A 25,983-nucleotide genomic window follows, 5' to 3' on the forward strand; every position below is an offset into this window, starting at 1 on the left:
TGAGGATTTGCCCCTTCGTCCCAGCGTGTCTGGGTGTGAGACCGGTTCGGGGTGGAAATTCCACTGTAAATGTGCACACGCAAACCCAGGCCTGTTCCTTAGCTTGGGGCAGGGGCAGCCTCCACCACGGTCCCTCCCCTGGCCCTGGGCTGCAAGAGCTGGCTCTGTCCCCTTCCAGACCCCCTCTGCCTTCCCCACTCTCCAGCTCCTGCCCCATCACCCCCATCTGGCTCCCTCCATCTCCGACCCCCACCTGCTCCCTGGCCCTCCCGCTCATATTCCCTTTCCCCTCAGGCTTCTGCCCCCTCCTCATCTCCCTCCAGGCGCTCTCCTCCCTGGCCCCTCCATTCTGCCACCTCCCCTGGTTCGTAGCTTGTCAGGGCAGGCGGGACCATTGTGATGGCCTGGTCTGAGCTGCAGCAGAACACAGGCCTGCAACCCCACTGTGCTGCCCCCCGGCCCTCTCCATCTCTGCCCCTTCCCCACCGTATTTTCCCTTGGCGTCACCTCGCAGGGCCGCCCTGCCTCCTCGGGGCAGCCGTGTTTGCTGAGGCCCCGCGTTGGTTGGCATATGTTGCCCTCACGATCTCTCTCAAACACTGGCGTAGGCTGGCTCTGGGGGCCTGAGACCGTGGCAGGCGGTGGCAGCATGGAGCCTGTGAGGGAACGGCAGCCACCGTTCAGTTGGTGTCACGCGCCCTGCGGTGCTAGGCTGCTGAGTCGTCTGCCCACACAGGCTCCTTATTACAGCCACCTCCAGCCGTGGCTGCTGGGTGGGGTAACAATGGAGAGGAGGTGCTGGGGGATCTTCAGCTGCTAGAAAATTAGCAGCCTCATGAGGGCTTGAGACTGTTTCGATGCCCCCTCCCCCCCAGGTTTGTGTGCAGAAAAGGCAAAGTCGGGAGTAAAGTTGGGCAATAGAGCGTCATGGAGGAGCCTCTGTACCGGGAGGAGTTGTCCCCACCTCAGAGCTCCGCTACCCCCGCCCAGAAGTGGCTAATCAGGAGAAGAGGCGACAGGAAATACTGTTTCACAAAAGCAGAATTGTAAGCCTTGGTTTGAACTGCGTGTCTGCTGCTGAGATCCAGCAGCGAGCCGATGTTTAATGGCACAGGACTTTTGTCAGACATTCATGAACCTGTCTGAGTTGCTGCGCACCAGAGCTTTGCTCCCTGCCGCGGGAGTGCTTGAGGGTGAAGACCTGTGTGTGACTGAAAGTCACAGGAATGCAGATTTACTTTGATAATAGAACAGTTAATATTTGCTTTCTCTCTCACTGTCAATGATTCACTTTAGCTTAAGGCAATTCCTAACAGAAGCAAAACTGTTCAGAACCAAAGACTTTGATGTTTTTATAGTTGGCACTTGTGAAAAGCCCCTTGCATGAAGAGTGTGTTTGGGAAGACGCTCAAAGGAGAGCTTCATTCAGTCTTCACAGTTCCACCATCTCAGAAAGACCCGAAAGCCCATGCTTCTTGGGGTACCTCTTTAAAAAGGGGTGAGGGCCAGGAGCTGTGCAGGCGCTTTCACTAGTTTCACTTAAAACGTTTCAGTCCTTTCAGTGAAAGTGAAAACTTGCCGTTTTCAAGATAAAAATGTAATAAGTATCTTTAACAAAAATGGTAACGTTTTGCACGGGTCCTTCCTTTTCGTTCTCTCTGCCTTGGTATCTGAAGGAGTCTGAAAACTTAACTGAAAGCAATGGTGCCCTTGACACAGTTTGCTAAATTCCTGGGAAAATCTGTTTCTTCATTTGAAAACCAAACAGCCCCAGGAATGTGTTACGTGGACGCCTGCAGGCTGAAGATAACACTGAATTTAATTCTCTGCATCTTGTTCTGATTTGTAACAATTACGAGGTAAAACTCAGAAATAAGAGCTGAATGCTTCAGACCTGATAGAAGCAACTGAAATCTAACATTTACTTCCTCTCCGCTTTGCCCCAAACCATGCTGGCAGACTCCTGCTCTTCTGTGCTGTCCCGAAATGTACTTACTTTTTATCCCAGCTACTCAAACGTGCTGCAAACTCTTTTTAAGGCACGTTTTCAGGTTTGTTTGGGTTTTTTTAAAAATAGCATTTGAAATGAAATACTGTCAGAATATGTTATTGAAAACACAAATAATGAATGAAGAAATCATCCGTAGCTATCCCTTTCCTACCAGCATGTGGAAGGCCTATGTCCTTTATACCATGATGTCCAATCCTAAGCATGGGAGTCTACTGTCCTGAGTCTCAAAAGAGCTGCTTTTGCTGGTAAAAGAGGGGTTAACTCTCTCAGAGAGATAAAGCCAATAGAAAATTAGTCTCAATAATAAAATAATAAAACTCACCATTGACTTCAATGAGGAGGTGCTAATGGAGAGCAAGGTCCAGAGATGACACCTGGGGGGACATGTGGGGTCCCATACATATGTAGCTAAAATACAAGTTGCTGGGAGGAGGGAGCAGCCTGGTGTATTTTTGTCTGTGTTATCTGAGTCAGGGAGTGTTGCATTTCATTGTTATTCACATACTTTTATTAATCAGAGTTAATACAGACAAGATAACTTCCAAGTAGCCAATTTCTGCTACTTTTTCTTCTACTTGTGGGAAAGCAAGGACTAAATGTTTCTTCTGACCGCAACGGAGCATTCACCAGTGAATCCAGAGGGGGAAGGTGCGCGGCATCAATCAGAGAGAGGAGTTGTCAGGCGGAACAGATGACGGTGCAGACTCCTGCAGATTAATTAAATGAATGAACCCTACATGCTCTGGAGCGTCAGACCGTCACTTTGCACTTGGCTAGGAGGATATTTGGCCAGATAGTTAACCCAAGCAGAGTTAAAATGACCCTCCTTGATGAGGCTGTGTGTGTACTTCACCTCTCTGCAGGAGCTAGCTAGGTATTGCAGGTGAATAGTGGTACACAGATGGATAATTCTGGGAGTGGAAGCAGTGAAATCCTGTGGTTTAGAATGTGGGAGGAAGGAGAATAAACAATTGTGTTTGTGGACTCCCCAGGTCAGGCAGGAGCGTGTCACTAGGGCTGAGCAAATAGCTGCTTTATTTCTTTTCTTTTTTTGGTTTGATGGGCAAACCAAAGAACTGGGGGCGGAGGAAATTGTTTTGGGTCAAACTGAAATGGAAGTTTTTCTTGCTAAAACGAAAAATGGAAAACAATTGTTCGGGTAGAATGAAACATTTTGTTTAGTCCTCGGGTGTGTTTTTCTGTTAACATTTTTTTACATTTTAAAACTAAACACTTTGAAACATAAAGTCAAAACATTTCATTTTGAAAATGTCAAAACAAAACATTTATACTTTAAAAAAAGAAATTCAATTTTTTTAACCAAAACTAGTAGCCGAATTCAAGTTGAATTCAATAAACCCCAAATGACACATTTTGTCAAAAAAGCTATTCATCCAAAACGATGCTCCCTGCTCTAGATGTCACTGAAGCAGATGTAGAAAAGATAAGCAAGATGACAAATGAAAATTATCATTATTGAACATTATACTTGGGTTTGGAAGAATTCAATTTTTATTTTTTTTATAATTTTAACAGATAATGGTTTATTTTTAAGCATTTTAAAAAGATTTTTATTGATATAAATGTTCACAGTTGTGCAAAATTGTGAGTTTTAAGATTTTTTTTTTTGTCAATTTAAACTTTCACAGTTGCAGGAAATTATGGGAGGCAGACAATAATTATATAATGACTGTAGACACTGAGATTCAAAAAGTTAAATCTTTATAACCATCAAAACACAAACTGGCAACATCACATCAGACTATACAAAGTAAATATCCTTACATCTAACTCCAATAAGCTCTCAAGAAGCATTTTTCTTACTTTGCCTGTCTGTAAATTTCAATTATCAATGGATATTTGTCATCAGTTTGTGTGTGTATGGTGAAATCAACATTTATCGATGAGAATTGAATGCTTCCAAGCGGAATTATACTGCAGTAGCATCTAAAAGCCACCACCAAGATGCGCTCTATAGGCATTGTATAAATGTCAGTCCCCACCCTGAAAGAGTTTATGGTCTTAGAAGACACGATGTAACAGGTGGATGGGACAAATAAGAGGGCTGGGGGTGTGGGATGGGGAAAGATGGAGAAACAAATATAGCCAGCCAGAGAGCGGGATCGCAAGTAGTAGTGGTGACACGTCTCATGGCCTAGTGCGTGTGGGAGATGGTAATTAATGAGAGAGGTCTGTGATCACCCTTAAAACTTGCTAACTTCGCCTCAGGTGCACAGATTATGTTGCTTCTGAACTGCCAACATTCCCTCTGCTGCTGACTGGAAGCACTAGTGCAGGGACACTGCTGATACCAAGGTAACTGATCTTTGTAGCTATGGTAAAGCTAGCAATGGTAGTTTTTAAGGATGACCGCTGCATCTCTCTCTCTGGTTAAAATCTCCCATGAGCATCAGCATATGTGATTTATCATCTGTTTTACAACGGCTTCCTCTTGGCCCTCCTCTGTCCTGGCTTGACGAGTCCGTAGAACACATCAGCTTTTAATTCTCCTTCCTCATCAAAGACCTCTCTGAACTGTGCTCTAGAGTGTGCTTCAAGTCAGACATCCTGCCAAAAAGCAAAGTACCTGAGGAATCACGGTGGGCTCAGGTGGGGACTCTGTCATTGGGTGGAAATGCATCTGAAAGTATTGGACAGGGAAGAAAGAAAATTAGTGATGCTGCCTTCCCGGTGGTGGCTAGTCCCCCTTTGTCCTCACTGCAGCCATTAGTTGCCCAACCTCACTATTCATTCCTTTTATGCTTCTTATTTCTCACAACCCCTCTTGTCTTTGCCCTTCAGCTTTCCTCTCCCTTCCATAATTCTTCCCTCTCCCCCGCTGCACCCTTGACTGCCCCACAATCCCCCTAACGCTGACGTTTTTGTAATATATATAAAGCAAACAGAGTAAAGACAAAAAGTCCTGGCATTAACGGGATGTGCCCACCCTCACCGCATCCCTCTTCCTGTGTGCTGCATCCTTTCTCCCACCCTTTGTCTGGTATTTATCGCTTTAAATTGTGAGCTCTGAGAAGTGTGATCTCTTTCTTCCTTTCACTTGGCACAATAAGACCTCATGGCCAACTGGGGCCTCTTGTTTCCATCACAATATAAATACGAGTCAGAATTTGGGCTTATGTCAAACATATGGATTGGTCAGTTTTTCAGTTGAACGTGTGATGCCCAGATGGCCTGGAAATGGGGGCTGTGTATGAATGCAAATAATTGTGGGTGATTTGAACTGGGGACTTTAATTTATTTGAATTTCAGCTGGGAAAATTGGCACCGAGGACTGTGGTTCCAACATAAGTCATTGGTTCTTTAATGCAGGAATTGTTGGATGAACTTTTACAGCCAGTGCGATGCAGGAGATCAGAGTAGATGACCATTATGGATGGTCACTTTTGGCCTTAAAATCTGTGAACATGACTGATAGGTAATAGAGTGACGAGGTGAGGGAGGTAATAGCTTTCATTGGACCCATTTCTCTTGGTGAGAGAGAGAAATTTCTTATCTGAAGAAGAGCTCTGTGGAACTCACAGGCTTGTCTCTCTCACCAAGAGGAGTTGGCCCAATAAATAGATCATCTCACCCACCTTGTCTCTCTAATACTCTGGGACCAGCATGGCTAAAACACTCCATACGATCGTTATAGTCCAGATTAGGTAGAAGAAAATCAAAAAACCTATTTCATTCTTTAAAAGGTAGATAGAGGTATATAGATATATATACCTGATGTTTCCCAGAGTTGTGAAGGCGCTGTAACAAACTCCTAAAAAGATAAAAATGCCAGAACTCTTCCTTGGGGAACAAAAAGAGATATGTTTTTAGGTTGCTTTAATACATATGTCAACCTGGCTAACACAGGGCAAACAAACACAAATCTGGCTGTGACTTTGCATTGCTTTGCTTGCTCTTTCCAAAAAATATTTTCCCATAGGGACAGCTACCACATCAGTTGCCCTTCCTCATAAATTAGTGACTAGAGATCCCTTTACCACAACAGAAATAACATATTGTGCTTTTACACTCTTAGTGACTATTGAATCCCATTGGGAATACTGTGCAGTGGGGATCATTGGAGCAGAGCAAGAAGGTGATTCACCTGGGGTGAAGTTTAGAGCGCTCATTCAAGGACTTGAACACTGCTTTAGCCCTGGAAGCTTATGTGGACCTTAAGTTTTGCCTACGTCTTTGTGCAGGCCCGCTGCACAAGAGTGAATTTCATCACTGCAGATTATGCAACGTACCAGGATGATTCAAGGTCTTAATCTAAGGTTGTTATGGGGTAGGTCTACACTGCAAAAAAACCCCCACCTGGAGCAGCGAATCTCAGAGCCTGGGTCTACAGACTTGGGCTCTTGCTATAGTGCTAAAAACAGCCATGTAGACGTTGCAGCTTGGGCTGGCGCTTGGGCTCTGCGACCTCCCTCTCCCCCCCATTCCCACACACACACACCTGGTTTCAAAGCCAAGGCTTCAGCCTAAGCGGGAATGTCTGCGTGGCTATTTTTAATGCTGTAGCATGAACTCTAGAAGCCCCAGTCTGTAGACCTGGGCTCTGAGACTTGTTCCAAGGATGAGTTTTGCAGTGTAGACATACTTACATGTGTTTCCTGTTATCCTACAAGAGGTATTCAGGATGGTGAGGACTGACCAGAGCTTATACAGATATGGGAACGCCCTCAGAATTATTCTACCTTCCTGCTTTACTATAAATTGAGCCATGACGTTACCTGTCCTGACTGGCTGTCACAGGATGGGAGGCGAGGAGGTTGGGACAAACAGAATTAGCGCTGAGTAATTATCCCTTATTGATGGTAGGCCCATTGGTAGGAGGTGACCTTACAGGCGTTTTCAGAACTGACAAGGGCCTTGCTCCCATTGACGTAAGAGAGAGTAAGACTGAGGCAGATGGTCCAGGAAATCGTGTCAATGAAGTGGGAAAATGTTTTATGAAATTTCATAAAGATTTTCCAACCCCCAAGTTCTGGAGGCTTCATGAAGCCCCTTACACCACTAATGATAATAATAATAATTAATAAACAAACTCTTATCCCACACCATGCATTTGTGTTCTCGAACCACTCATTCAGATTCAGTTATACTCAAGACTTTGAGAGCCCGGAGTGGCTATAATATAGCATCCTTGAGGTGTGCTCTGGGGATATCCTTTCAGGTGCGTTGTGACCCCTTTAATCAATTTGTGCAACAGCCCAAAAGGCTGCTGAAAAGAATCTATTTGTTAAAAAATATATATTATGGTGATGCAAATAATGACACTAACTCTGGGGAGTATTACCCGGCGTGCAGTATGTCAGACAAGGGAGTTGACTGTCCTGACCTGCCTTAGCTGGAGGAATACTGTGTCCAATTCTGGGCATCACACGGTAGGAAAATGTGGATAAATTGGAGAGAGTTCAGAGAAGAGCAACAAAATGATAAAAGAAAACCTGACCCATCAGAAAAGGTTAAAAAAAGGGTCATAATTAGTCATGTGAAAAGACGACCGATGGGGGAGCTGATAAGTCTTCCAATATGTTAAGGGCTGTTCTAAAGAGGACAGTGCTCAATTGTTCTCCATGTCCGTGGAAGGTAAGACAGAAGTAATTGGTTTATTCTGCAGCAAGGGAGATTTAGGTTAGATTTTAGGAAAAACTTTGTAACTATAGGGATAGTTAAATTCTGGAATAGGCTTCCAAGGCGGGGTGGGGGTGGGTGCAGAATCTCCATCAATGGAGGTTTTTAAGAACAGGTTGGACAAACAACCGTTGGGGTGGTCTAGGTTTACTTGATCCTGCCTCAGTGCTAGAGGCTGGACTAGATGATCTCGCACAGTCCCTTCCAGCCCTACATTTCTACGATTACTTTTTTCTACGTGAATTAAGGCAAATAAAGGACCACAGTGAAGCTTTATGGAACAAATGGAGTAATCCCATATTCCTATGGCAACGATGTAATTCAAGCCCTCCAGCTTCCCATACAGCATGCCATCTACTAACCGCAAAGTTTGTGTCATCAAAAACATCATTGTCTTCCTCAGAGGTGCATCTTCCACCAGCACAGCCTCCATCCACATCACGACTCTTGCGGACTTTGCCCAAGAATTCCAGAGCATCTGATTTCTTCAAGAGTGCTACAAAAGGGACAAATCATTGTAACATGTTAATGGAGAGTTATAGACGATAGGAACATGCCGCATCATGAAGGTGCGGCGGGATGGGTAAACTCAAAGACTTCTATTTCTCTCTGCCTGCACAAATGGAAAAAGCAATTGTGACATTTTGGGTCTCACCCTGGCTTCCACCAGCCTCATCACTCCTTGCAGGGTGACTCCCACAACCCTTCTGGTCCCGAGTCTCCCCAAATATGTCCTTCCTAAGATCTGAACTTCCAGACACTTGGATTTCTCCCTTCTGGTTCATCACCCCCAGAAGAATGAAACCAGCTCACTTTGGCACACACATTCCACCCAATTTGCACAACAGAGACCTGCCTGAGGTCAAAATAAAGAAAAAGTGTATTTAATAGAGAAAAAAAAATCACAGATTCAGAGACGAAATAGCAAGGGAAAGCAACACAGACAAGTTACACAGAAAATAAACATACAGCTTCAGCAACTTCAAGCTTTACGTGTCTCTGTTAGATAAATTCCACCTTCTAACACAAGTTACCGTATTGCCTTTGAATAATGTCCCAACATGCTTGTCTCTCATGGAAGGGATTCAGCATGTTGCAAACAGCACCGGCCAAGCCACTGTCCCTCAGTTTCTGCACAAAACTGTTTCAGTCTCAAGCTTCCTTTTCCTTTCTTTTTGTTCTCCAGGGTGGGGAAAGTTTGGCTGATTTGTTTGATTGTTTTCCCCTTAACATTAGTGGGCCACCATTTGTCTTTTCCTGGGTTGTACAACACTGCTTGGAGCTAGTCTTGGCTGGTTGAGGAGGGAGTCCCCCCTTTTGCCTGCTGTCAGGTGGAGTTGAATGTTGCAGCACAAATTCTGAGCACAGTTTTCTATATATGCAAATACATACATTCATAACCCAGTCTGCATACATAGCTCATAATGTCCATCACGTTCAGAATGTTTCATAAAAGCCCTTACCGTATCTTTATAGCACAACAACATTGTTTACAATTAGTTAAGTTAGCTGCTTATTCTCTGGGTTCAGATTTCTTGTTCTCCCCATAGGGTGTCTGGATCCTGATTTTCACAGCCTCATTCCCAGAGAGCAGCTCTCTGAATCCTATCCAGCTCTCTATAAAAGCCTAACAGTAATTCCTGACGGTAGTGTTTCAGCAGAACGCATTAAAACTGTTTGCTGCGAGGTAGTCAGAAGGAAACAGAATTGTGTAATGCTACCCATGTCTGACTTGTTAACATCCTAGTAAGGAGAATTACTGCTCCTGGTTCTTTCAGTGGAAACCCCCCAGCATTAACCCTGGAGTAACACAGGGGTGAGTCAAAGCCATTTGGCACAAAATCCATCCTGTCATGAAAGATCATGGCGATTATTGATAGTGTTTAAATATATTTCAGGACCATGGTAATTTGTGTAGATGCACACATTTACTGTCATCTGCTATTTAAAGGGTGGTGCTACCCTGAAAAATGACCATGTTTAACATGTCTCAGTGATTTTCATGTCGAATGTTCTCAGTTTACAAATTAAAAGATGTTTTTTATAACTATCAATGAAGCCAGGACCTTAACAGTCAAGCTGACTTCTCCTCTTCTCATGCATCATCATCCCTAGTAGAGATTCTGCAGGCCAGATTAAGTCTTCATTGACACATATGTATCTCTAGTGTCTTAAAATGAGGTTCTCAGCGACACTTGTGTAGCACCATCCCCATCAGTGGATTTGCACAGGTGTAACTGAATGACTCTGTTGTTCAAATTTAACGAACACTTCTGTTGATGATTCACAAAAAAAAAAAAAAAAAAAGAAGAATCTGGATGGCTGAGAAGCATTAAATCCTATAAGTAATTATGACTCTGAAAACACACAAGGAATAGATCTGTTGAGCAAGAAATTGTCATTTTCACATAGTCACTTTTCAGGAGTTGAGCTGCCCTTGAATTATCCTAGTTAAGACATTCCAAACAGAAGTTCAAAAAGAAATGTACCTGACTTCTTACCTGCATCTGTTGCACCAAAGAGAGTAAGTAACGTTGCAAATAAGGAGACAGCAAATACTAACTTCATTTCGCCTTCTTCTCAACTGGGTGTCCTTTCTTTCCCTCAAACGTTAAGACCCTTATAATACTCTGCCTGCTGTAAGACACACCCTCCAAGTCAGCATCTTCAGAGTAAGGCAAGCCACGGCTGGCATTAAGTCTGTGATTTCAGGTTTCACTCCACTTATTAAAAATGCCTTTCAGGAGTTGAGTATCTGCTGCTGACAGATGAGAATGAGTTAAATGGGATTTAATGCATCGAAGATCTCAAGTTCTCATAGACTCAGAGAGTTTAAGGTCAGAAGGGACCATTATGATCATCTAGTCTGACCTCCGGCACATCTCACTCAGAGCCATAGATATAGTCAACAAAGAGCTGGCTGTTAAATGTGTATTTTTCCATTGCTGTCTATTGGCTGGAATCAGAAGGGCTCCGCAGTGTAATATATTCTCCGTTGCTAGCAGAGAGCTTCCTACAGCTCACGTAGTTCCCTTGTCTTGAAGCCAGAGCAGCTGAGTTCTAACCCCACTGTCACGTTCATATCGGTACATTCTATATTGCCAGGGTATGGAGCATAATTACAAATATGGAGTTCCTGGTGTTCCTGGATTTGTTATAATGCTAGAACCCTCCACAGACCCCTCCAGAATATATCGTTGTGTAATACTGGAACTATTGCTGTGTGAAACTCACCAGGTTTGGTTTACAGAGGTTCACAGAAGTATTTTCTCCCACGCCCATCAATATGCATAACTCCTCATTTCTACTAGTTTCTTGGTAAAACCATGAGCTTCCCATGAGCTGTCTGCATGATCACAAATCAGTCTCAGGGTCACTGGGAAGGTGTGTGGATCTCACTGAACGTCTTGACAGGATCTGGGACGAGGCTCAATTTCAAAACCTAAAATCAGGAGCGTTTTGGATTTCGTTGCCTTTCATCTGGCTCTGTTCAGAACAACACACAAACCGTTTAACTCTTTTGTTTAGTTGTCTCGGAGCTGCACTGGAGTTAACAAGAGTTATTAGGAGGCAGGGGGCACTCAGTGCATTGTGGGACTGAGCTCTCCGTTAGGGCCAGCTCTGTTCAGGTGGCCGCTCGCCAGGTAGTTTAATGTTCCGTGTGCTTGTGCTGTAGACGGGAACGCTGAAGCTGCTGTAGAATGAGACCATGCGCAGACGTCCCAAAGGCATTGCACGGCGCGACGAAAAAGAAATCCCTTTTTTCACCGTTTCCAGATTACTGGGAGGTGACTGAAAATGAGCCCTCCGTAAGCATGGGCTTCAGCAGGGCGAGAATAGTGCTCATTTCAATCTTTTATGAGCTCCACGAAGCCAGGCCGAAGAGCTGAATGAGAGACCGTCTAAAACAGCATTACTCCAAGGCAGGGGCTTTGCTTGTGGCCACAGCCTCCTGGATGGTGATTTGGTGGGGGGAGGGGCACAGCAGTGGCTCCCCCCCCGCCTCCCCCCATTGCTCCTGGATTCACTGCCTTGGTGTTGGTTGCTGGGATTGCCAACAGGGGCTGGGCCCTGTCCCCCCTCTGGAGATATCGGCGGCACAACGCTGGAGGAGCAGACAGCTGATGAGTGCCCCACCTTCCCGGGGGAGATGGGGTTTGGCCTTCAGCCCCAGGGTGGCAGGCTACGGCCGCGGGCTCTGGCTGCGTGATTTCAGGCTCTAGCCCCCCGCCCCCTCCCGGCTGTCTCCCCTGGCCTCTCCACCCACCTCCCCTTCCAGGCCTTAATTTGTCCACACGCTTGCCAGGGCTGAGTAAGTCTGCTGTGAAAATACTTGTATGTTTTTTACTATCACTTCTCACAGCCCCCCCCCGCTGGCTCCTACGTCTGCTGTGAAACGTGATACTAACAAACATGCATTTATTTGTTTGTTTGTTTTTCCTAAAGTTAATTAAGTTACTTTAGAACAAAGTGCCAGAGTGGACACCAGCGAGAGTGGGTGGCTGCACTCTGAGGCCACCAACAATTTCTTTGTGAGACCCTCTGCTCTGAAATGACACATCAGTGCTAACGCTTCCAGGAAATCCACATCAGGGCAGCACGGGAACAAAGGAGAAACCAGTTCTGAGCAGGACCTTGGCCCCTTGTTCTAAAGAGCCATACAAAGCAGGCCAAGAGCCTTATAACAGCAACTTGAAACCTGGTTGGAACCTGTAACTACCGTTGACGGAGCAGATAGGCCTGTGGCTTTTTGTCCTCGCTTCCTGTGTCAGTTGCAACTATAGCCATGGCAAGAAGCCAGTAATGAACGCCGTGACCACTTTGGAAAGGCAAAGGTGATCCTGCGCTAAACAGCAAAGTCGTGTGACTCTCTCTTAAGGAGCCTGGGCCACATGGCACAATTCTTCAGATTTATTTCACCTTTAACGGTGCCTTTCATGCCAGAATGTAGGCGTTGGAATGTTGCATTTTTTAAGAACTCTCCAGTATATCAATGGGCTTTGTAGCCCATAGGGCTAGCTCGCCTTTATTATATTCACTGCCTTGCCTTCATTGTGTTCTGTCTCCCACGCTCTGGGAGGTTCCTGTGCATGGGATATGGGTGGGGCAGGGAGACGGATGCATAACCCACACTGAGCAGTGGGTGACCCACGTTTTCTGGCTCAAGGTATTCAATCAATTCGCTTTGGATTGGATTGTGGTGCCCCAGCTTTACTGTTTCTCGTCTGGGCCTGTCGCCTCGGCAGCTTGCAGCACAGAATGCTGAATTGTGGTTGGTACAGAACGTTTGCCGTCTGTTTAGTTGGGGCTCATAATGATCTCCAGCTGAACACAGATCCACACCTTCTCTCTGAATGTAGCAATTCCACAGAGCTAAACAACGTGTTTTTGAGGGCTGTGAATAATAGACAAGTGTAGTTCAGAGGGCTTTAGCGTAGAATAACTTCTGTAAGATCCTAACATCAAAATGAGCTGCTTTACAATAACCAAGGTGGGTGAGGTGATATTTCTTTATTGGACCAACTTCAGAAGGTATCACCTTGTCCTTCTTGTCGCTCTAATATCCCGGGACCTGCATGGCTATAACAACACTGCAAACTGCTCTACCTAGAACTACATTGTAGAACCGTAGAGTGGTAAGATAAGGTTTGTGGGTGAGGATGTTTCCCCCTGCCCCAGTGTTCAGTTATATTCTGTTGCTGCCATGTTTTCATATGAAAGGGAGCCAGAAACTTTCTTTGCTGGATTAGTGTTTTGTAGTTTAGTTGTTACTGAATACTTTTTATTTCCATACTGCTGATGTGATGCAGCATGTCAGGCATTGCATTATTAGTGCACATGTGGAATTGCATTTCACTACAGCACAAAGGGGTTGTCTGAGTAAGCCCAGTTTTATTATACACACACATAGGGGTGTGTTCTACACTAAATCAGGCACCCCCATTAAACAGGTGCAACGCCCACAACTTTAATGGGAGGTGCAGACATGCATCTGGGGTGGCCAGGCAGCCTCTGATAAGCAGCTGAAGAATAAATATGAGAAAACTTTTAACAAAGTTGACATGAAGGAAACATGTCATGGTCTTGTATTTATTATTCTGGGCACAAGCGTTCCAATCAGCTAAAGTGCCAGGGATGCAGCTAGAAAACCCCCTGAGCAGAATCTGACATCATTTAATATCTGACTCACTGGAACAATGGACTCAATGAAACATTCAAACAGAGAAATCAATATAAAGTGTTCACTACAGTCATGGGAAAAAGGGCTTCCAGAAAATGACCAACTTTCTCAGGAAGCGTTCTGGGATTTATTCGCAAGAAGTGATTTTAACCTGCCATGGGGAAGCCTCGAGACACGTCTGTATTTAGTATTTACCCTATGCACTTTGGTCCTGCCCGTTCCCTACCCAGCTGCTCCCTGGGGCCTAGAGCCCAGGTGTCTGAACTCATGGAGGGCCCAGTACTTTCTGCTCACAGGGTCTGCCGGCACAGACAAGGGGTTTGCCGGGTGCTGAACTAGGAGCCTTTCCCAGCTCTTCCACTCTCTCAGCGTGTGAGCTCAGACAGGTCATTCAACCTCTCTTTGCCTGGGTTTCCCCAGCTGTATGCAGGATGGACAATATTTGCTCACCCCTCTGAGACACTTCGACCTTTCCAGGGGAAAAGTGCCACATATGTGAGCCCCTTGCCTCACCTTGACACCACCAGTCACTTCTTGCAATGCTAACGATGCCTCATTTGCTGTCCGAGACGAGGTTTTCCTTATGGAAAACTCTACTACAGCCTTTGCAGACGGCGTTATCATCTCGCCTTACATGATAGAGATCAAGAGAGCGGATACAAAATAGCCATCAACCACCTAAAATCCTCCTAGGATTGATTTATGATTGATTAGAGGAACATAGGGGGTGGCCAGACTGGATCAGATCCAGGGTCCATCTAGCCCAGTGCCCCGTCTCTGACAGTGTGCGGAACCAGATGTGTCAGGGGAAGATGTGGGATAATCTGCTCCCCATGAAGGTCTCACCCAAATCCTTATTAGTTAGAGCTAGGCTTAAACCCTGAAACATGGGATTTTATATTCCCTCCAATACCCTTTTTATTAGCATTAACTCTTAAATCTCTGGCTAGCCTCATTATTCATATAAACATCCCAGCCCTCTTTGAACGTTGCTAAATTCTTGGTCTTAACAATTTCTTGTGGCAGTGAGTTCCATGGTTTAATTACATGTTGTGTGGAAAGCTTCTTCTGTGTGTCAGTTTTGAATTTCCCACTCTGTAATTTCTTTGAATGCCCCTTTTTTCTTGTATTAGGAGACAGAAAGAACAGAACTTTGCCTTCTCTATTCCTTTCAGTAATTTTATAGACTTTTATCATGTGCCCTCTGATCTGTTGCCTTGTTAATGTAACAATCCCAATCTTTTTGATCTTTTTTTGGTGTCAGAGTTTTTCCAAGCCCCTGATCATTCTTACTGTCCTTTTCTGCAGTATCTTATATTTTTTAGGATACACGTTTTATCACTCATAGCATCAGGAATAATAAGTATTCTCGCACAAAAGGTGCTGTGACAACTACTATTCTGTATATTGACTCTATTTCAGCATATTTCACCTACATGATGGTCCTGCCTTATATTTCAACTGTTATAAAACTGGTCACTTTTGTGGCATCTTAAAAATCATTTTATAAATGATTCAAATCCAAAATATTGTCCAGGGTGCAATTTAACATGATCTTAAATGGTTGCTTTTATCAGACTAGACTGTGCATCAAACATTACTCTAATGGTTTGGGTGGGTTTGTGGGTTCCATGCTTTACGTTTAAAATAAAGACCAAAGAAGGTAAAACCAGCCTCTCTGGGAGATTTCATTGCAGGATTATTTTTTTAATCACATCTGATTTGCAAATCACTGACATAGTAGGTCTCATATCCAGGCTTATGGTGCGCAGGGGACTTGCTGATAAACAGATTGCTGATACAAGAAGACTGGAGTGGCTCTCTGACATTGGTATAGTGGGATTTTTGTGTAGCTGTGTCTGAGTTAACGGCACGGGCGCTGTAGTCACAGCACAGTTGTAATGACAAAGCTTTATCTATCCATAGGGGCCAGGCACCTGAGCAGTGAAAAAAATGAAGCCATTTCTAGGAATGAGAACTACAACCCCTGTCAGTCCGCATCATCTCCGGCGTGTGTAGCTGTGCAGTTCATGTTTAGGGAATCATGTTTAGGGGGCTCTCCTCCTTCTCCTAAATGAACAGTCAGGGACCTCGGCTCACCCACAGAAGCCTGGTCTACATTGCAAAGGTTTGCTGGCATAGCGAGGTCGCAGGAAGAGTTAAATCCCACTCCTCGGCCGACACAGCTACGCTGGCAACACCTCCAGTGTGGACACAGCTCTGCCAGCAGAAGAGTGCTTCTGTCAGCATCGCGGATCTTGTTTGGGGAGGTGGTGTGGCTATGCCAGTAGAAGAATGCCTTCTGCCTGTTTACGCTGCGTCTATACTAGAGGGCTGTGTCAGCACCGCTATACCAGCCAGGGGTCTAGGCAACCCACAGACACCCCAGATGTTCTGCAGCCTGCCTGACACCCATAAACGTGTGCGCTGTCACCCGGAGGAGAAGCAGCTGTGCCCTCTCCACTGTCCGCAGCCTCGCAAGGTACCAGTACAAAGGGCTTTGACCTGGAGCCTGTCAGCTGACCTCCGCTGTGCACTTGTGGGCTGGAGCCAGATACTCGCACGACTGGAGCCAGCCCAGTCTGTAAACGGCTGTAGTGGCACCTGGCGATGTATTGGCAGCTGGGGCAGAGCAAGGGGCAGAGCAGGAACGTGCGTTGTACGCAGACACCGTGATGTTCATGGGTAGCGGCGCCCAGCATGGGGGGCAGTCTGTTCTTTAGAGGAAGGCACCGCTGTGTAGATGGGGCGCTGGCCCTCCATGTCTCGTGTGTGTGGCAGTGACTGCTCTGGGAGTTCGCACGGCCTGGGGCGTAAAGGCTGGATAGTCTCTCATGTGCCATTTTCGAGGCAGCCGGCAGACGTGAGTTGGGGAGCGGGAAATACGGCGCTTCATAGCGCACGATTGTATTGCAAGGAGCCGTCACAGTGTTCTGGGGCTGAGTGTCGCAAAGCCTGTCTGTACTAATTGCGAGGCCTGGCTAACGACTGTGGCAGTGAGAGGAACCCCAGGAAGGAAGCAGGCTGATTGCAGCTAGACGGGGCAGTGGATCGTCTAAGACCAGACGTGATTGTTTCCCTAATATCGTTCCGGAGAAGAGGCGCTCCAGTGACATGAAAGACTAACTTGGCATTTCTGCAAAAGAAGGGTTGAGGGTAGGGGGGGCAGTGTTACTGCCACCTGCTGATGTAATCAATCATCTCGTTTGTGAGGGCAAGGCAGGTATACAGCTCATTAAGCAGAGCTGTGACAGACTGATGGGAGAGAGAGAGTCCAGGCCATGCATCAGTGCATCCTACAAAGGTGGTTTCAGAGCACACCAAGGGCTCTGCGCTTCTGTAGGGCTACAGATTTCCCTGCACAAGTGTGTGTGCTAGGAAAAGGAAATAGCCAATCAGTTACCTTGGCTTTGAATAAAGAGGTGACCTCCCTCCTCGGCCAATCTGAATCTGGATTCCAGTGTTGTTGACAGCTGACCCCACCCCCAAGACCTGACCTGGATTTGAGGGGTCATGGTCCAGATCGGAATTTTGCAGCTTCAGCTTCTTTTCCTTCCACAGCCAGGTCCTTCCTTCTGCTGAGTGGGATGGCGACATCTGTAGCGCTGATGGTTCAGGTGATGAGTAACAGAGGTGCTTTTACTTTGTTTGCCCCTGCTTGCTGAGAGTGGAGCTGATAACGCCCAGGTTGTAGGGGGCTGCCACTTGTAATATTTGCACTTTTATTTGTTTGTAACCATTTCTATTCCAGTTCCTTCTTGCTGGTATCTCTTAAATCTCTGTCCTGTGTTAATAAACGTAACCGTGTTGTATTTCTCACCCATCGCACTGCAGCGTTTCAATCCGCAGGCTAGGTCGGCGGCCGGCAGACTTGCTAATGTTTGTGAGAGGGGCTGAGCTGTGCAGAGGAGACAGCTTTGGGCAAATTCAGGGCTGGAGAGGCTGTTGGGGGGTCACCCTGCAAGGCGCGCCTGGGCTGGTGGAAGCCAGGGCGAGGGCACTGTGCTGTAAGCAGGCTGTTGGCATCAGAGCTCTGAACCAAAAGTGGCAACTCAGACGCACCCAGGGTTACAGCGGAGGAGGCGACACAACCCCTCCCTGGCCTGGGTAAACCCCAAAGCGTCACAGGGGCTTGTGATCCTTACCGGAGGGACGTGTTCAGTGGAATAGCTTTGCCATGGTTCCATTCTTTTCTGTCAGCTTAGAGCTGGGAATTCAAAGTCAGCTTTGTATTTGTGTCCGCTAGGAAAAGGAATCTCTCCAATAGCTGCATGATTGCGTTGACTTCAATGGGATTGCCTCTGGGAGGCAGCGCCGCACCGGTCGTGTTTACAGGATTGGGCCTCGACGGCGCAGTTTGGAAAGTTAAAAAATAAAGGGTTCTGATTTTAAGTGGGTGGGTAAGGCCCGAGATGGGTTTTGGGTGCACTAAATATGCAGAGATGGGGCCTGATCCTGCATATTTTGTGCACCCAAAACTTTCAGCAAATTCAGTGGGAGTTTTGGGTGGGCAAGGACTGCGGGACCGGGCCTGCGGAGATGAAAACGTTTTCTTGCTGCGCCTGATACTGCAGCACTAATGGACCAATCATTGTCAGACGCCAGTGATTTAATTTGAAATCATTTTATTTGGCTGTTGTCTGCCTCCATCCATGGAGCTTTTTCAGTGCCTTGTGGAAAAGAGCAAAATATACAATCATCACTTGATTTATTTGCTAATCATCTTTCTTCAGAAATGCGTGCATTAAATAATGAGAGCAACGCCAGTTAATTTGAATGCAACTGAATAATATATAAGTGCATATATACACACACATACAGTATGTATACTATGTAGATCATTAGATAGCATCAACAATGCAAACAGTGTCGTATCAGTAATATTAGGAATGTGCATCTTTTGGGTAAATCACATTTATTTAAGGAAGCATTTTAAAGGGATGCTAGAAGGAAGCTCAGGCCCACCATTTAGGTTTTTATTGAAAAGAAGGCAAAAAACCAACAAAGGTTTTCCAAAGCCCAGCATAATAATAGACATCTTGTCACTGACCAGGTTGGGTTTTTTAATTCAGTGAAAGCCGTTTTGCTTTCCTTTGGATTGAAACATTCCACGGCAGCGTTCACAAGCCAAACATGGCAGCTGGACTCCTGGGTCATGACCAGAACCTGCCTAGACACAGGAGCAAAGCCTCACTCGTCTCCTCGGGGCAGGTGAAATACAAATGGTATCTGCGGCCAGGAGACTTTTCAAACTCTTCCAGGTTTAAGACCTGAGCTGGTTGCCACGTCACACACGCGAGGGCATTTGTGTTTGAAAACGATGCAATTTTAAATACGAACAGCCTCATTTCAAACACGCACCATCTTAGAGCCAGCGCCGGCAGGCTTCACTTCTTCTTCTCTCCTGCCCTGTGTTGGGGGATGAATGCAGGGACTGGAGAGGAGGGAATCATCTCCCCCAGTGTGGAACAGAGTGTAGGGAACCAGGCAGTTGATTTACTCCAGCTGTTGGGCTGTCACTGAATATGGAGTGCTCGGTGGATCTGGGCAGCATGTGGACCTGCTGGCCACTCCTCTGCACGGCTCATTCTCCACCACAGAGTGCAGTGTGGCTGCCAGCTGACATATGGCCCTGTGTTCTACCTATGGTGAGCCATTAACACGGAGCGTAGCTGGTGCAAGCCGGCTGCACTGGGGTGAATTTCACCCTTCGAGAAGTGCTGTTAGTTTATTTCATTTCTTGGACATGTTTAATGAAGACAACTTAACCAGTGCTGTAACCCCTGGGAGGAAAGCAATATAGCCAGACAAAACCCAGCTCAATTATTTCTGGCTAGTAGCAATGTTATTTAAGATGATGCTACTTAGCAGGTGTAACACGTTGGTCTTCACAGCCATGTATGAAATGTCCCAACAGCTCTCCTTTTGTGTCCGTGAGTAATTTCTCTTTTAAAAAAACCAACGCCGTTTTTTTCCACACTGCTTCACAATAAGAAAACTGGAAAGCTGCATGTAGCAGAAAGGACGTAGTGGCTGATTTCAGATTTAATTGGCTCTATGGTGACCAGAGGCCATAGATTTTAGAAACAAACACTTGTTTAGAGTGAACGTGCTGGGCGAGGCGGTACTAACCTCCACAGATCCCACGCTGTGCGATGGAGTTCTCATTAACCGGATTCAGCTAAGGCAGGGGTTCTCAAACTTCCTTTGCTTGGATCCTCTTTGAAAACATTTCAAGCTGTGACGACCCTCCCCATGCCGTGCCATCCTTACTGGCATGCACAGGGGCTGATAGCTCGCAACTACCCCCATAACCTCGCGCCCTTCTGAGGTGTCACGACCCCCACTTTGAGAACCCTGAGCTAAGGGCTTCCAGCGTTTGTTAAGGCTGTCACAGTACCCTGAGATCCAAGTGTCACTGCTCATGACTTGCTGCTCTGCGTCAGATGTTTCCTCAAACTGCCAGAATAAGCAACCGTCTCCTGAAATAACAGATTCTCCGCTCGGTTGGGGTGACCCCAGACCAATGTGTCAGTGGGGTTTGCTTTAACTGTTGAAGAAAGATGTGATGAATCCCCAGTGCTCATTGAATTTGCGTGTGAACCCACTGGGACTCAGACAGCAGCTATTGTTCAGTCATCTGCTGCCTTCATCACGGCCCCTGACTGTTGCAATCAGATGGTTGGTGTCCAAAGACAGCCATTGGGGGTTGTGTTTTGACATTGTATTGAGCACACAGGAGCTAAGATGGGCCCAAGCCAGAGAATTTTGCTCCCGATCTGAACTTCCTCAAAGTGGAGAAGCTGGCGTTGGGGTTAGGAGCATGGGACTTCTGACTGGGAATGGTACAAGGTCCCCATCTTCCACGGCAACACACGCATGGGCTCAACTATGCGTAGCACTAAGGTCTGATAGGTCGGAGGGGCTTTATCCTGATCCCCCGTCTCAGCCTACACCAGCTCTCAAGCAATGCACGTGAACACTCTTCTCAGAGCTGTTAAAATAACAGCTGTCTAGCTGTGGGGGGAGGACCTGAAGCCCAACAATCTGGGGAGAAGAAACAGTCAGTGAATCTGCCACTCTGCGTTCTCTCTATAAGCTTCTCTGGTCCGAGGTGACCTGATGTCTGCTCAGTGTACTGTTTGGTTAATACTATTGCTGAGAACTCCCAGTCTTTGCTTTAAGTGTCTGACATTAGCCTTTGACTTCTGTGGTGCATCCCAGTGTGCTACCTGCCCAGTTACTGGCTGGCTACATCCTAGTTTGCAAAAAGATTTCCAGTGAAATTTCAGGCCCGATGCCAGGACAGACCTGTCCCATCCTGCCTCGCAAGGCTGATTCGGAATAATATGCAGACACGGGGTGTGATTTTCTCACTGCGGATATACACGGGGTACTGCGAGGCCACATAGCTTCTTCAAGGCTTAAATCAAACAATCGGACTATAGATATCACAGCTGGAAAAGCCCCTGCGAGTCACCACGGCCATTCCCGGCAATAGGCAGCACAATCCCTTGAAGTTGTCACCTACAGATTTCCAAGAAGGTCTCCCACACTATAGCTGCTGCCCTGTAGATGTCAGGACCAGCAGCCATAGGGCTTTGAAATTTAGCCTCTGGAATGATTACTGGGGGGGTCTCCCAAATCTACTGGAGAGCCGTCACTCCACAAATGCCTCTATCTTGAGCATATGCTGTATCTCAAAGGGTAAACCGAGAGTTAATAGGCCTGGATGTTAGCATGACCCCACAATCTGAGAGGAAAATGATATCCTCTTCCTCCACATCTCCTCATGTGAGTACTTCTACTGGTAAACGCGGCACCTGTACCATTTAAGTACCCTGTCCTGGACGGGAAAGCCCTTTATGCATTTCTACTGGAGCAAGCATTAGTAACATTAAGTAGCCCCAAGGACACGGCTGTAAATGTCCACCACATACAGAGATGTCAGTGTGTAGGTATTAGCGCCAGCTTGAAACGATCCTCCATTTAGCTGTGGCAGATGCTACACTGCTTTGTCTTTCCCCGTTAGTGTTGATGTTCTTCTCAAGTTTTCTTTTACTTTAATAAATTCTGGGGCGCGGTCTTCATGCGTCTCTTGTTCTTTCTCCAGCTAAATTAAAGAACAGGGAACGTTACCTGTATGCTAGAAAACAGTCCATTCACTACAGTGTGAGTCATGCTTAATTACTAGTGGCCAAACTCTGCAGCTCTCGCTCAGACTGAGCAGTATTGTGTTCCCCTATTAGTGCCACTGCTTTGGGTGGAACTATTTATAGAGGAAGGTGCTACTTCACGTGAGTAAGGGTGGCAATCTGTCCCTACAGAAATGAACAATGGATAATTATAGAATATTATTTTAATTTAGTGATTACAGCTGGAACAGCTACAGATTTCAATTTGTATTTGGATGCAGTTTGAGAAATTAGAGAGTAAAATCGGAATGAATTTCATTCAGTTGTCTGCTTTTATAGCGCTGGATTTGGCTCTTAATTTAAAAGAGCATCAGATGGGGCCCTGCTTGGCTTACGTTTGTGCAAGTCAAATTTTAATGCCTTCAAAAATTGGTGCACTCCTGATAAATTCTGAGTGCAAATGTTAGTAACTCAAACATAGTCAAGTGATTTTTTTTTAAAGGATACGTGAGATCCCCAAAGGGCTAGGACCAGAGTAAAAGTCAAAACCCTGCAGTGCTAAGCCCTAGCCAAGATAAAACCAAGATATTCTAAAATCTTCCTCCTGTTATAAAATTGTTTAATAAAAATAAGGTTAGTCCATGTATTAGCCAGGCTTGGAGCAGTCTGACAGTGTACTTAAGAGATCACTGAAGGTAGGCTGGGCCTGGACACAAAATCAGGGAGAAGGCAAAAAAAGAAAATGAAGATCCCCTGAATTCAGCTATTGGGGATGAACTCATTGAGTTTAGAGTCACTCTTTAGATGCTGTCTTATTAAACAGACTTATCCCAACTGAGCGAGCCTGGAGCATTCACACACGCGGAAGTGGCTGGCATTGTTTTGAATGGTTTAGAATCAGGAGTGTAGGAGGCGGAATTAGTCTGGATTAATGAAAACAAGTCAGATCCATGTAATTGTTGCTTGCTGCCCCTTCAAGAGATTTTTTCCATTACCATGAATTCAATTAATATTTACATCAGCCTCAATATGCAACAGCTAATTCTTTGGCGCATCCTCACCCTGATACCATTTTGATGCCGTACCGTAAGCCGTGACAGTTGGAGTTACTGCTTGGGGTAAATATTCTATGGATGCCCTTGTGCCGGGGGTGAATGAGAGAGAAAAGAGAATCTCTTCTTTCTACCACCCCTGCTGCCTCTGTTTATCAGCTAAGCCCCGAGAAAGGTTTTGGCTGTGACCAAATGGCATTTTCTGAGGAAAAATGTTATGTCAGCAATGCCTGGGTGGCTCTGCTATAGACTCACCACAGCCCACGGTCTCTGGGAGGTGTTTTGCCAGAGGCTGCCCGCTGTGGCCAGAATGGCTTGGTGCGCCGCCACTCAGCCCCTGCAGTTCCTTAGCGACCCCTAACACTCGGGGCAGGAATAAAGCCCTGGACTAGTTCTCATGGAGCGCAAACCCACCCTTTGGATGTGGCTCCATTTTAAGCACCTTCCAGCTTTCCAGACCTTGTGTGGGGCATTTACTATAGCATTCGGAGTGATTTGAAATTCAGTTTCTACCTGATCCAGCCTCTGCTGGCGTTTCAGGAGCTCTTGTTCAAATGGAGACTGCAATTTCTTTGCCTCTTCTTCTTCCTTTTTCTGCCTGAGCAGCTGATTTCGCCGTCGGTGCTCGAGCACGCGCTGGAGCTCTGGCTTGCTCTCCACGCCCAAGCCTCTGTGAATAAAACACAGAGGATGTCTGAGCTGGAGCCCTTTCTACCTTCAGCCCAGGGTCCAGTCACTATCAGACGTGTGCAGAGCCTACTGGGTGAGAGATCTGGGGGGCCAGTCTTCAGCCAAAATCAGCCACAGCCCACTGAAGTCAATGGAAAGACGCCCAGCAATTTCAGTGGGCTTTGGTCCAGGTGCTAAGTGGCACTGCCTCCCCCAGCTGAATAATGGCCCAAGTCCTGGCGCCAAAATCAAAATAAATAACAGTAATTCTGGGGTGGGGCTTGTCCACTCCCCCAGACCACGTGTGAAACCCAATCAACAAAATAACATCATGAAGATTTTACAACTTAGCCATCGGTTAATTACACGTATTGCCTGGGAACCTGTAGCAATTTGTATATGCTGTGAACCCATGAATGCATTGATAGGCGCTGGCGTAACATGCAGCTCTGCATACCGGAGTGCAGGGCTTCCTGGGAAACGTGCTGTTCACAGTGAGCGGCTGGCAGTCATGGGCCATAGAAAGCTTGCCAGAGCCCTAGTCCAGTGTCCCCGTACAGTTGTGTGAGTTGGGGCCGTCTGGGACGGCCTTTCTGATTCATTTCTAGCTACTTGTTAATTTCTAGCTAATTCTGTAACAGGATCATGTTTGTGGGGATGTTTATGTGCCTGAGTTTTTTTCTCTTCCGCCATCAGGGGGAGTAAGTGACAGCAATTCACCCTGCAGTGTACCTCTAAATCTGAAGCGGTTTATTTCCGCACTCCTCCAGTTGTTTGTGGCTCTGCTGATTTCAGGGAGGGAGCTAACAGAGTGATGCTCCTGCCTGATGCAGAGAATTTGGGCCTTTTGGCCAAAACCAAAGGTTCCTTCTCCTGAATGCAGAAGTTTCTGTCAGTAGCCCAGGCAGTTTCCCGCCTGGGCTGCGTATTAAATACAGCAGTGCTGTTCTGAGCAGCAGGGGTATGCTACCTGGTGGGGGTCACTGGAAATGGGACATGGCAGGAACTTTCACCTGCCATGTTAACGCACTGGGGGCACACGAGAGAAGGTCTTGTAGCAAATTCCTAGATTCAAGCACCTTTGAGTTTGGGACGTTCAAAAGCCAAACAGCTGCAGAGTCAGACTTTGCAAATGCCTCCAACCTTCGTCACGTGAGACCCTGAGACACCAGGTAGGAAGCACTGATCATTACGTGAGTCCGCCTATAGAATCATAGGGTTGGCAGGGATCTCAGGAGGTATCTAGTCCAACCCCCTGCTCAGAGCAGGGCCAACCTCAGCTAAATCAACCCAGCCAGGGCTTTGTCAAGCTGGGCCTTAAAACCTCTAAGGATAGAGATTCTGCCAGCTCCCTAGGTAACCAATTCCAGTGCTTCAGCACCCTCCTAGTGACAAAGATTTTCCTAAAATCCAACCTAGACCGATCCAACCTATAAAACACACAAAACTTACATTAAAATAGCATTAAGGTTGCAAAGCCAAGCACTTGGAAGTCAGGAAATGCCAATATGAAGGTTGCCTGTGAGTATGCATTATGACAGTCCTTAATTACATGATCACACACTGGTTTTTTATCAGGACTCCCCACCGCATTCGGTGCACAGGCTGGACGATGCACAGGCAGTCTTAATTCTGGCCTTGTCTAACTCGTGAGTGCTTATCTGTGCGACCTGAGTGTTCTCTTAACATCATTTTTTGTGTGTAATTTCCTCGGTTTTTGAAAAAGCAACTGAACGAGACACCTAAATGGAGTTTAAAGAAAAGACAACTGAGGTTCTCAAAAGCTATGGCTGGGGAAACCACGCAGAAACCAGAGACATCGGGATGGCTGCAGGAGAGGAGGACTGAGACGAATTCAAATATTGGCCTGGGCTCCTGGTTAGGTAACTGGGCTCCTGGAATTAGCACACTAAGATTCAGCCGTGGCCACAAAGACTAGAGAGCGGCACACTGTAGGCATAGCAGGAAACAGTCTCACACTGATTCTGCTTTGTCCGGACTCTGCATCGTTTTAGTCCGTCATGAGCTGGAGCCCGTAAGGACGATAATAAAGCAGGGCTGCCCAACGACAATTATTGATGCATCGCCCGTCATTCACTGGCTTTGGTGTCAAGCCTCGGTTAGGTGCTTGCTACATCAGCTGTTCCACAGCCATGGACAGGATCTCACGACAGGCTTACCAGAATACTGGAAACGTCATGAATAGCAGCTCCTCTGCCCAGAACGTGGCAGCCGTGGCTGTAGAGATTTAGCACAGGCGCCAGTGCATGGGGGGAAGAGGAGATCTGGCCACGC

General features: G+C 46.4%; 1 protein-coding gene across 2 annotated transcripts in view; it reads right to left on the reverse strand.

Moving 5' to 3' along the window:
- Window positions 1–18,446: 18,446 nt before the first annotated feature.
- FAM107A (family with sequence similarity 107 member A) overlaps window positions 18,447–25,983 on the reverse strand; it is a 57,787-nt gene continuing 50,250 nt past the window's right edge. For both annotated transcript variants that reach the window (XM_067541292.1, XM_067541302.1), the window contains 2 exons: window positions 23,533–23,689; window positions 18,447–21,945 (listed from right to left, as the gene is read on the reverse strand). In XM_067541292.1, coding sequence (XP_067397393.1) covers window positions 21,838–21,945; window positions 23,533–23,689 — 265 coding nt within the window. In that variant the 3' untranslated portion in view covers window positions 18,447–21,837. The remainder of the gene's footprint in view (window positions 21,946–23,532; window positions 23,690–25,983) is intronic.

Source organism: Emydura macquarii, unplaced genomic scaffold (assembly GCF_026122565.2).
Source record: "Emydura macquarii macquarii isolate MOO-44397 ecotype Brisbane River unplaced genomic scaffold, CSIRO-AGI_Emac_v2 contig_71, whole genome shotgun sequence".
Taxonomy (NCBI): Eukaryota; Metazoa; Chordata; order Testudines; family Chelidae; genus Emydura; species Emydura macquarii.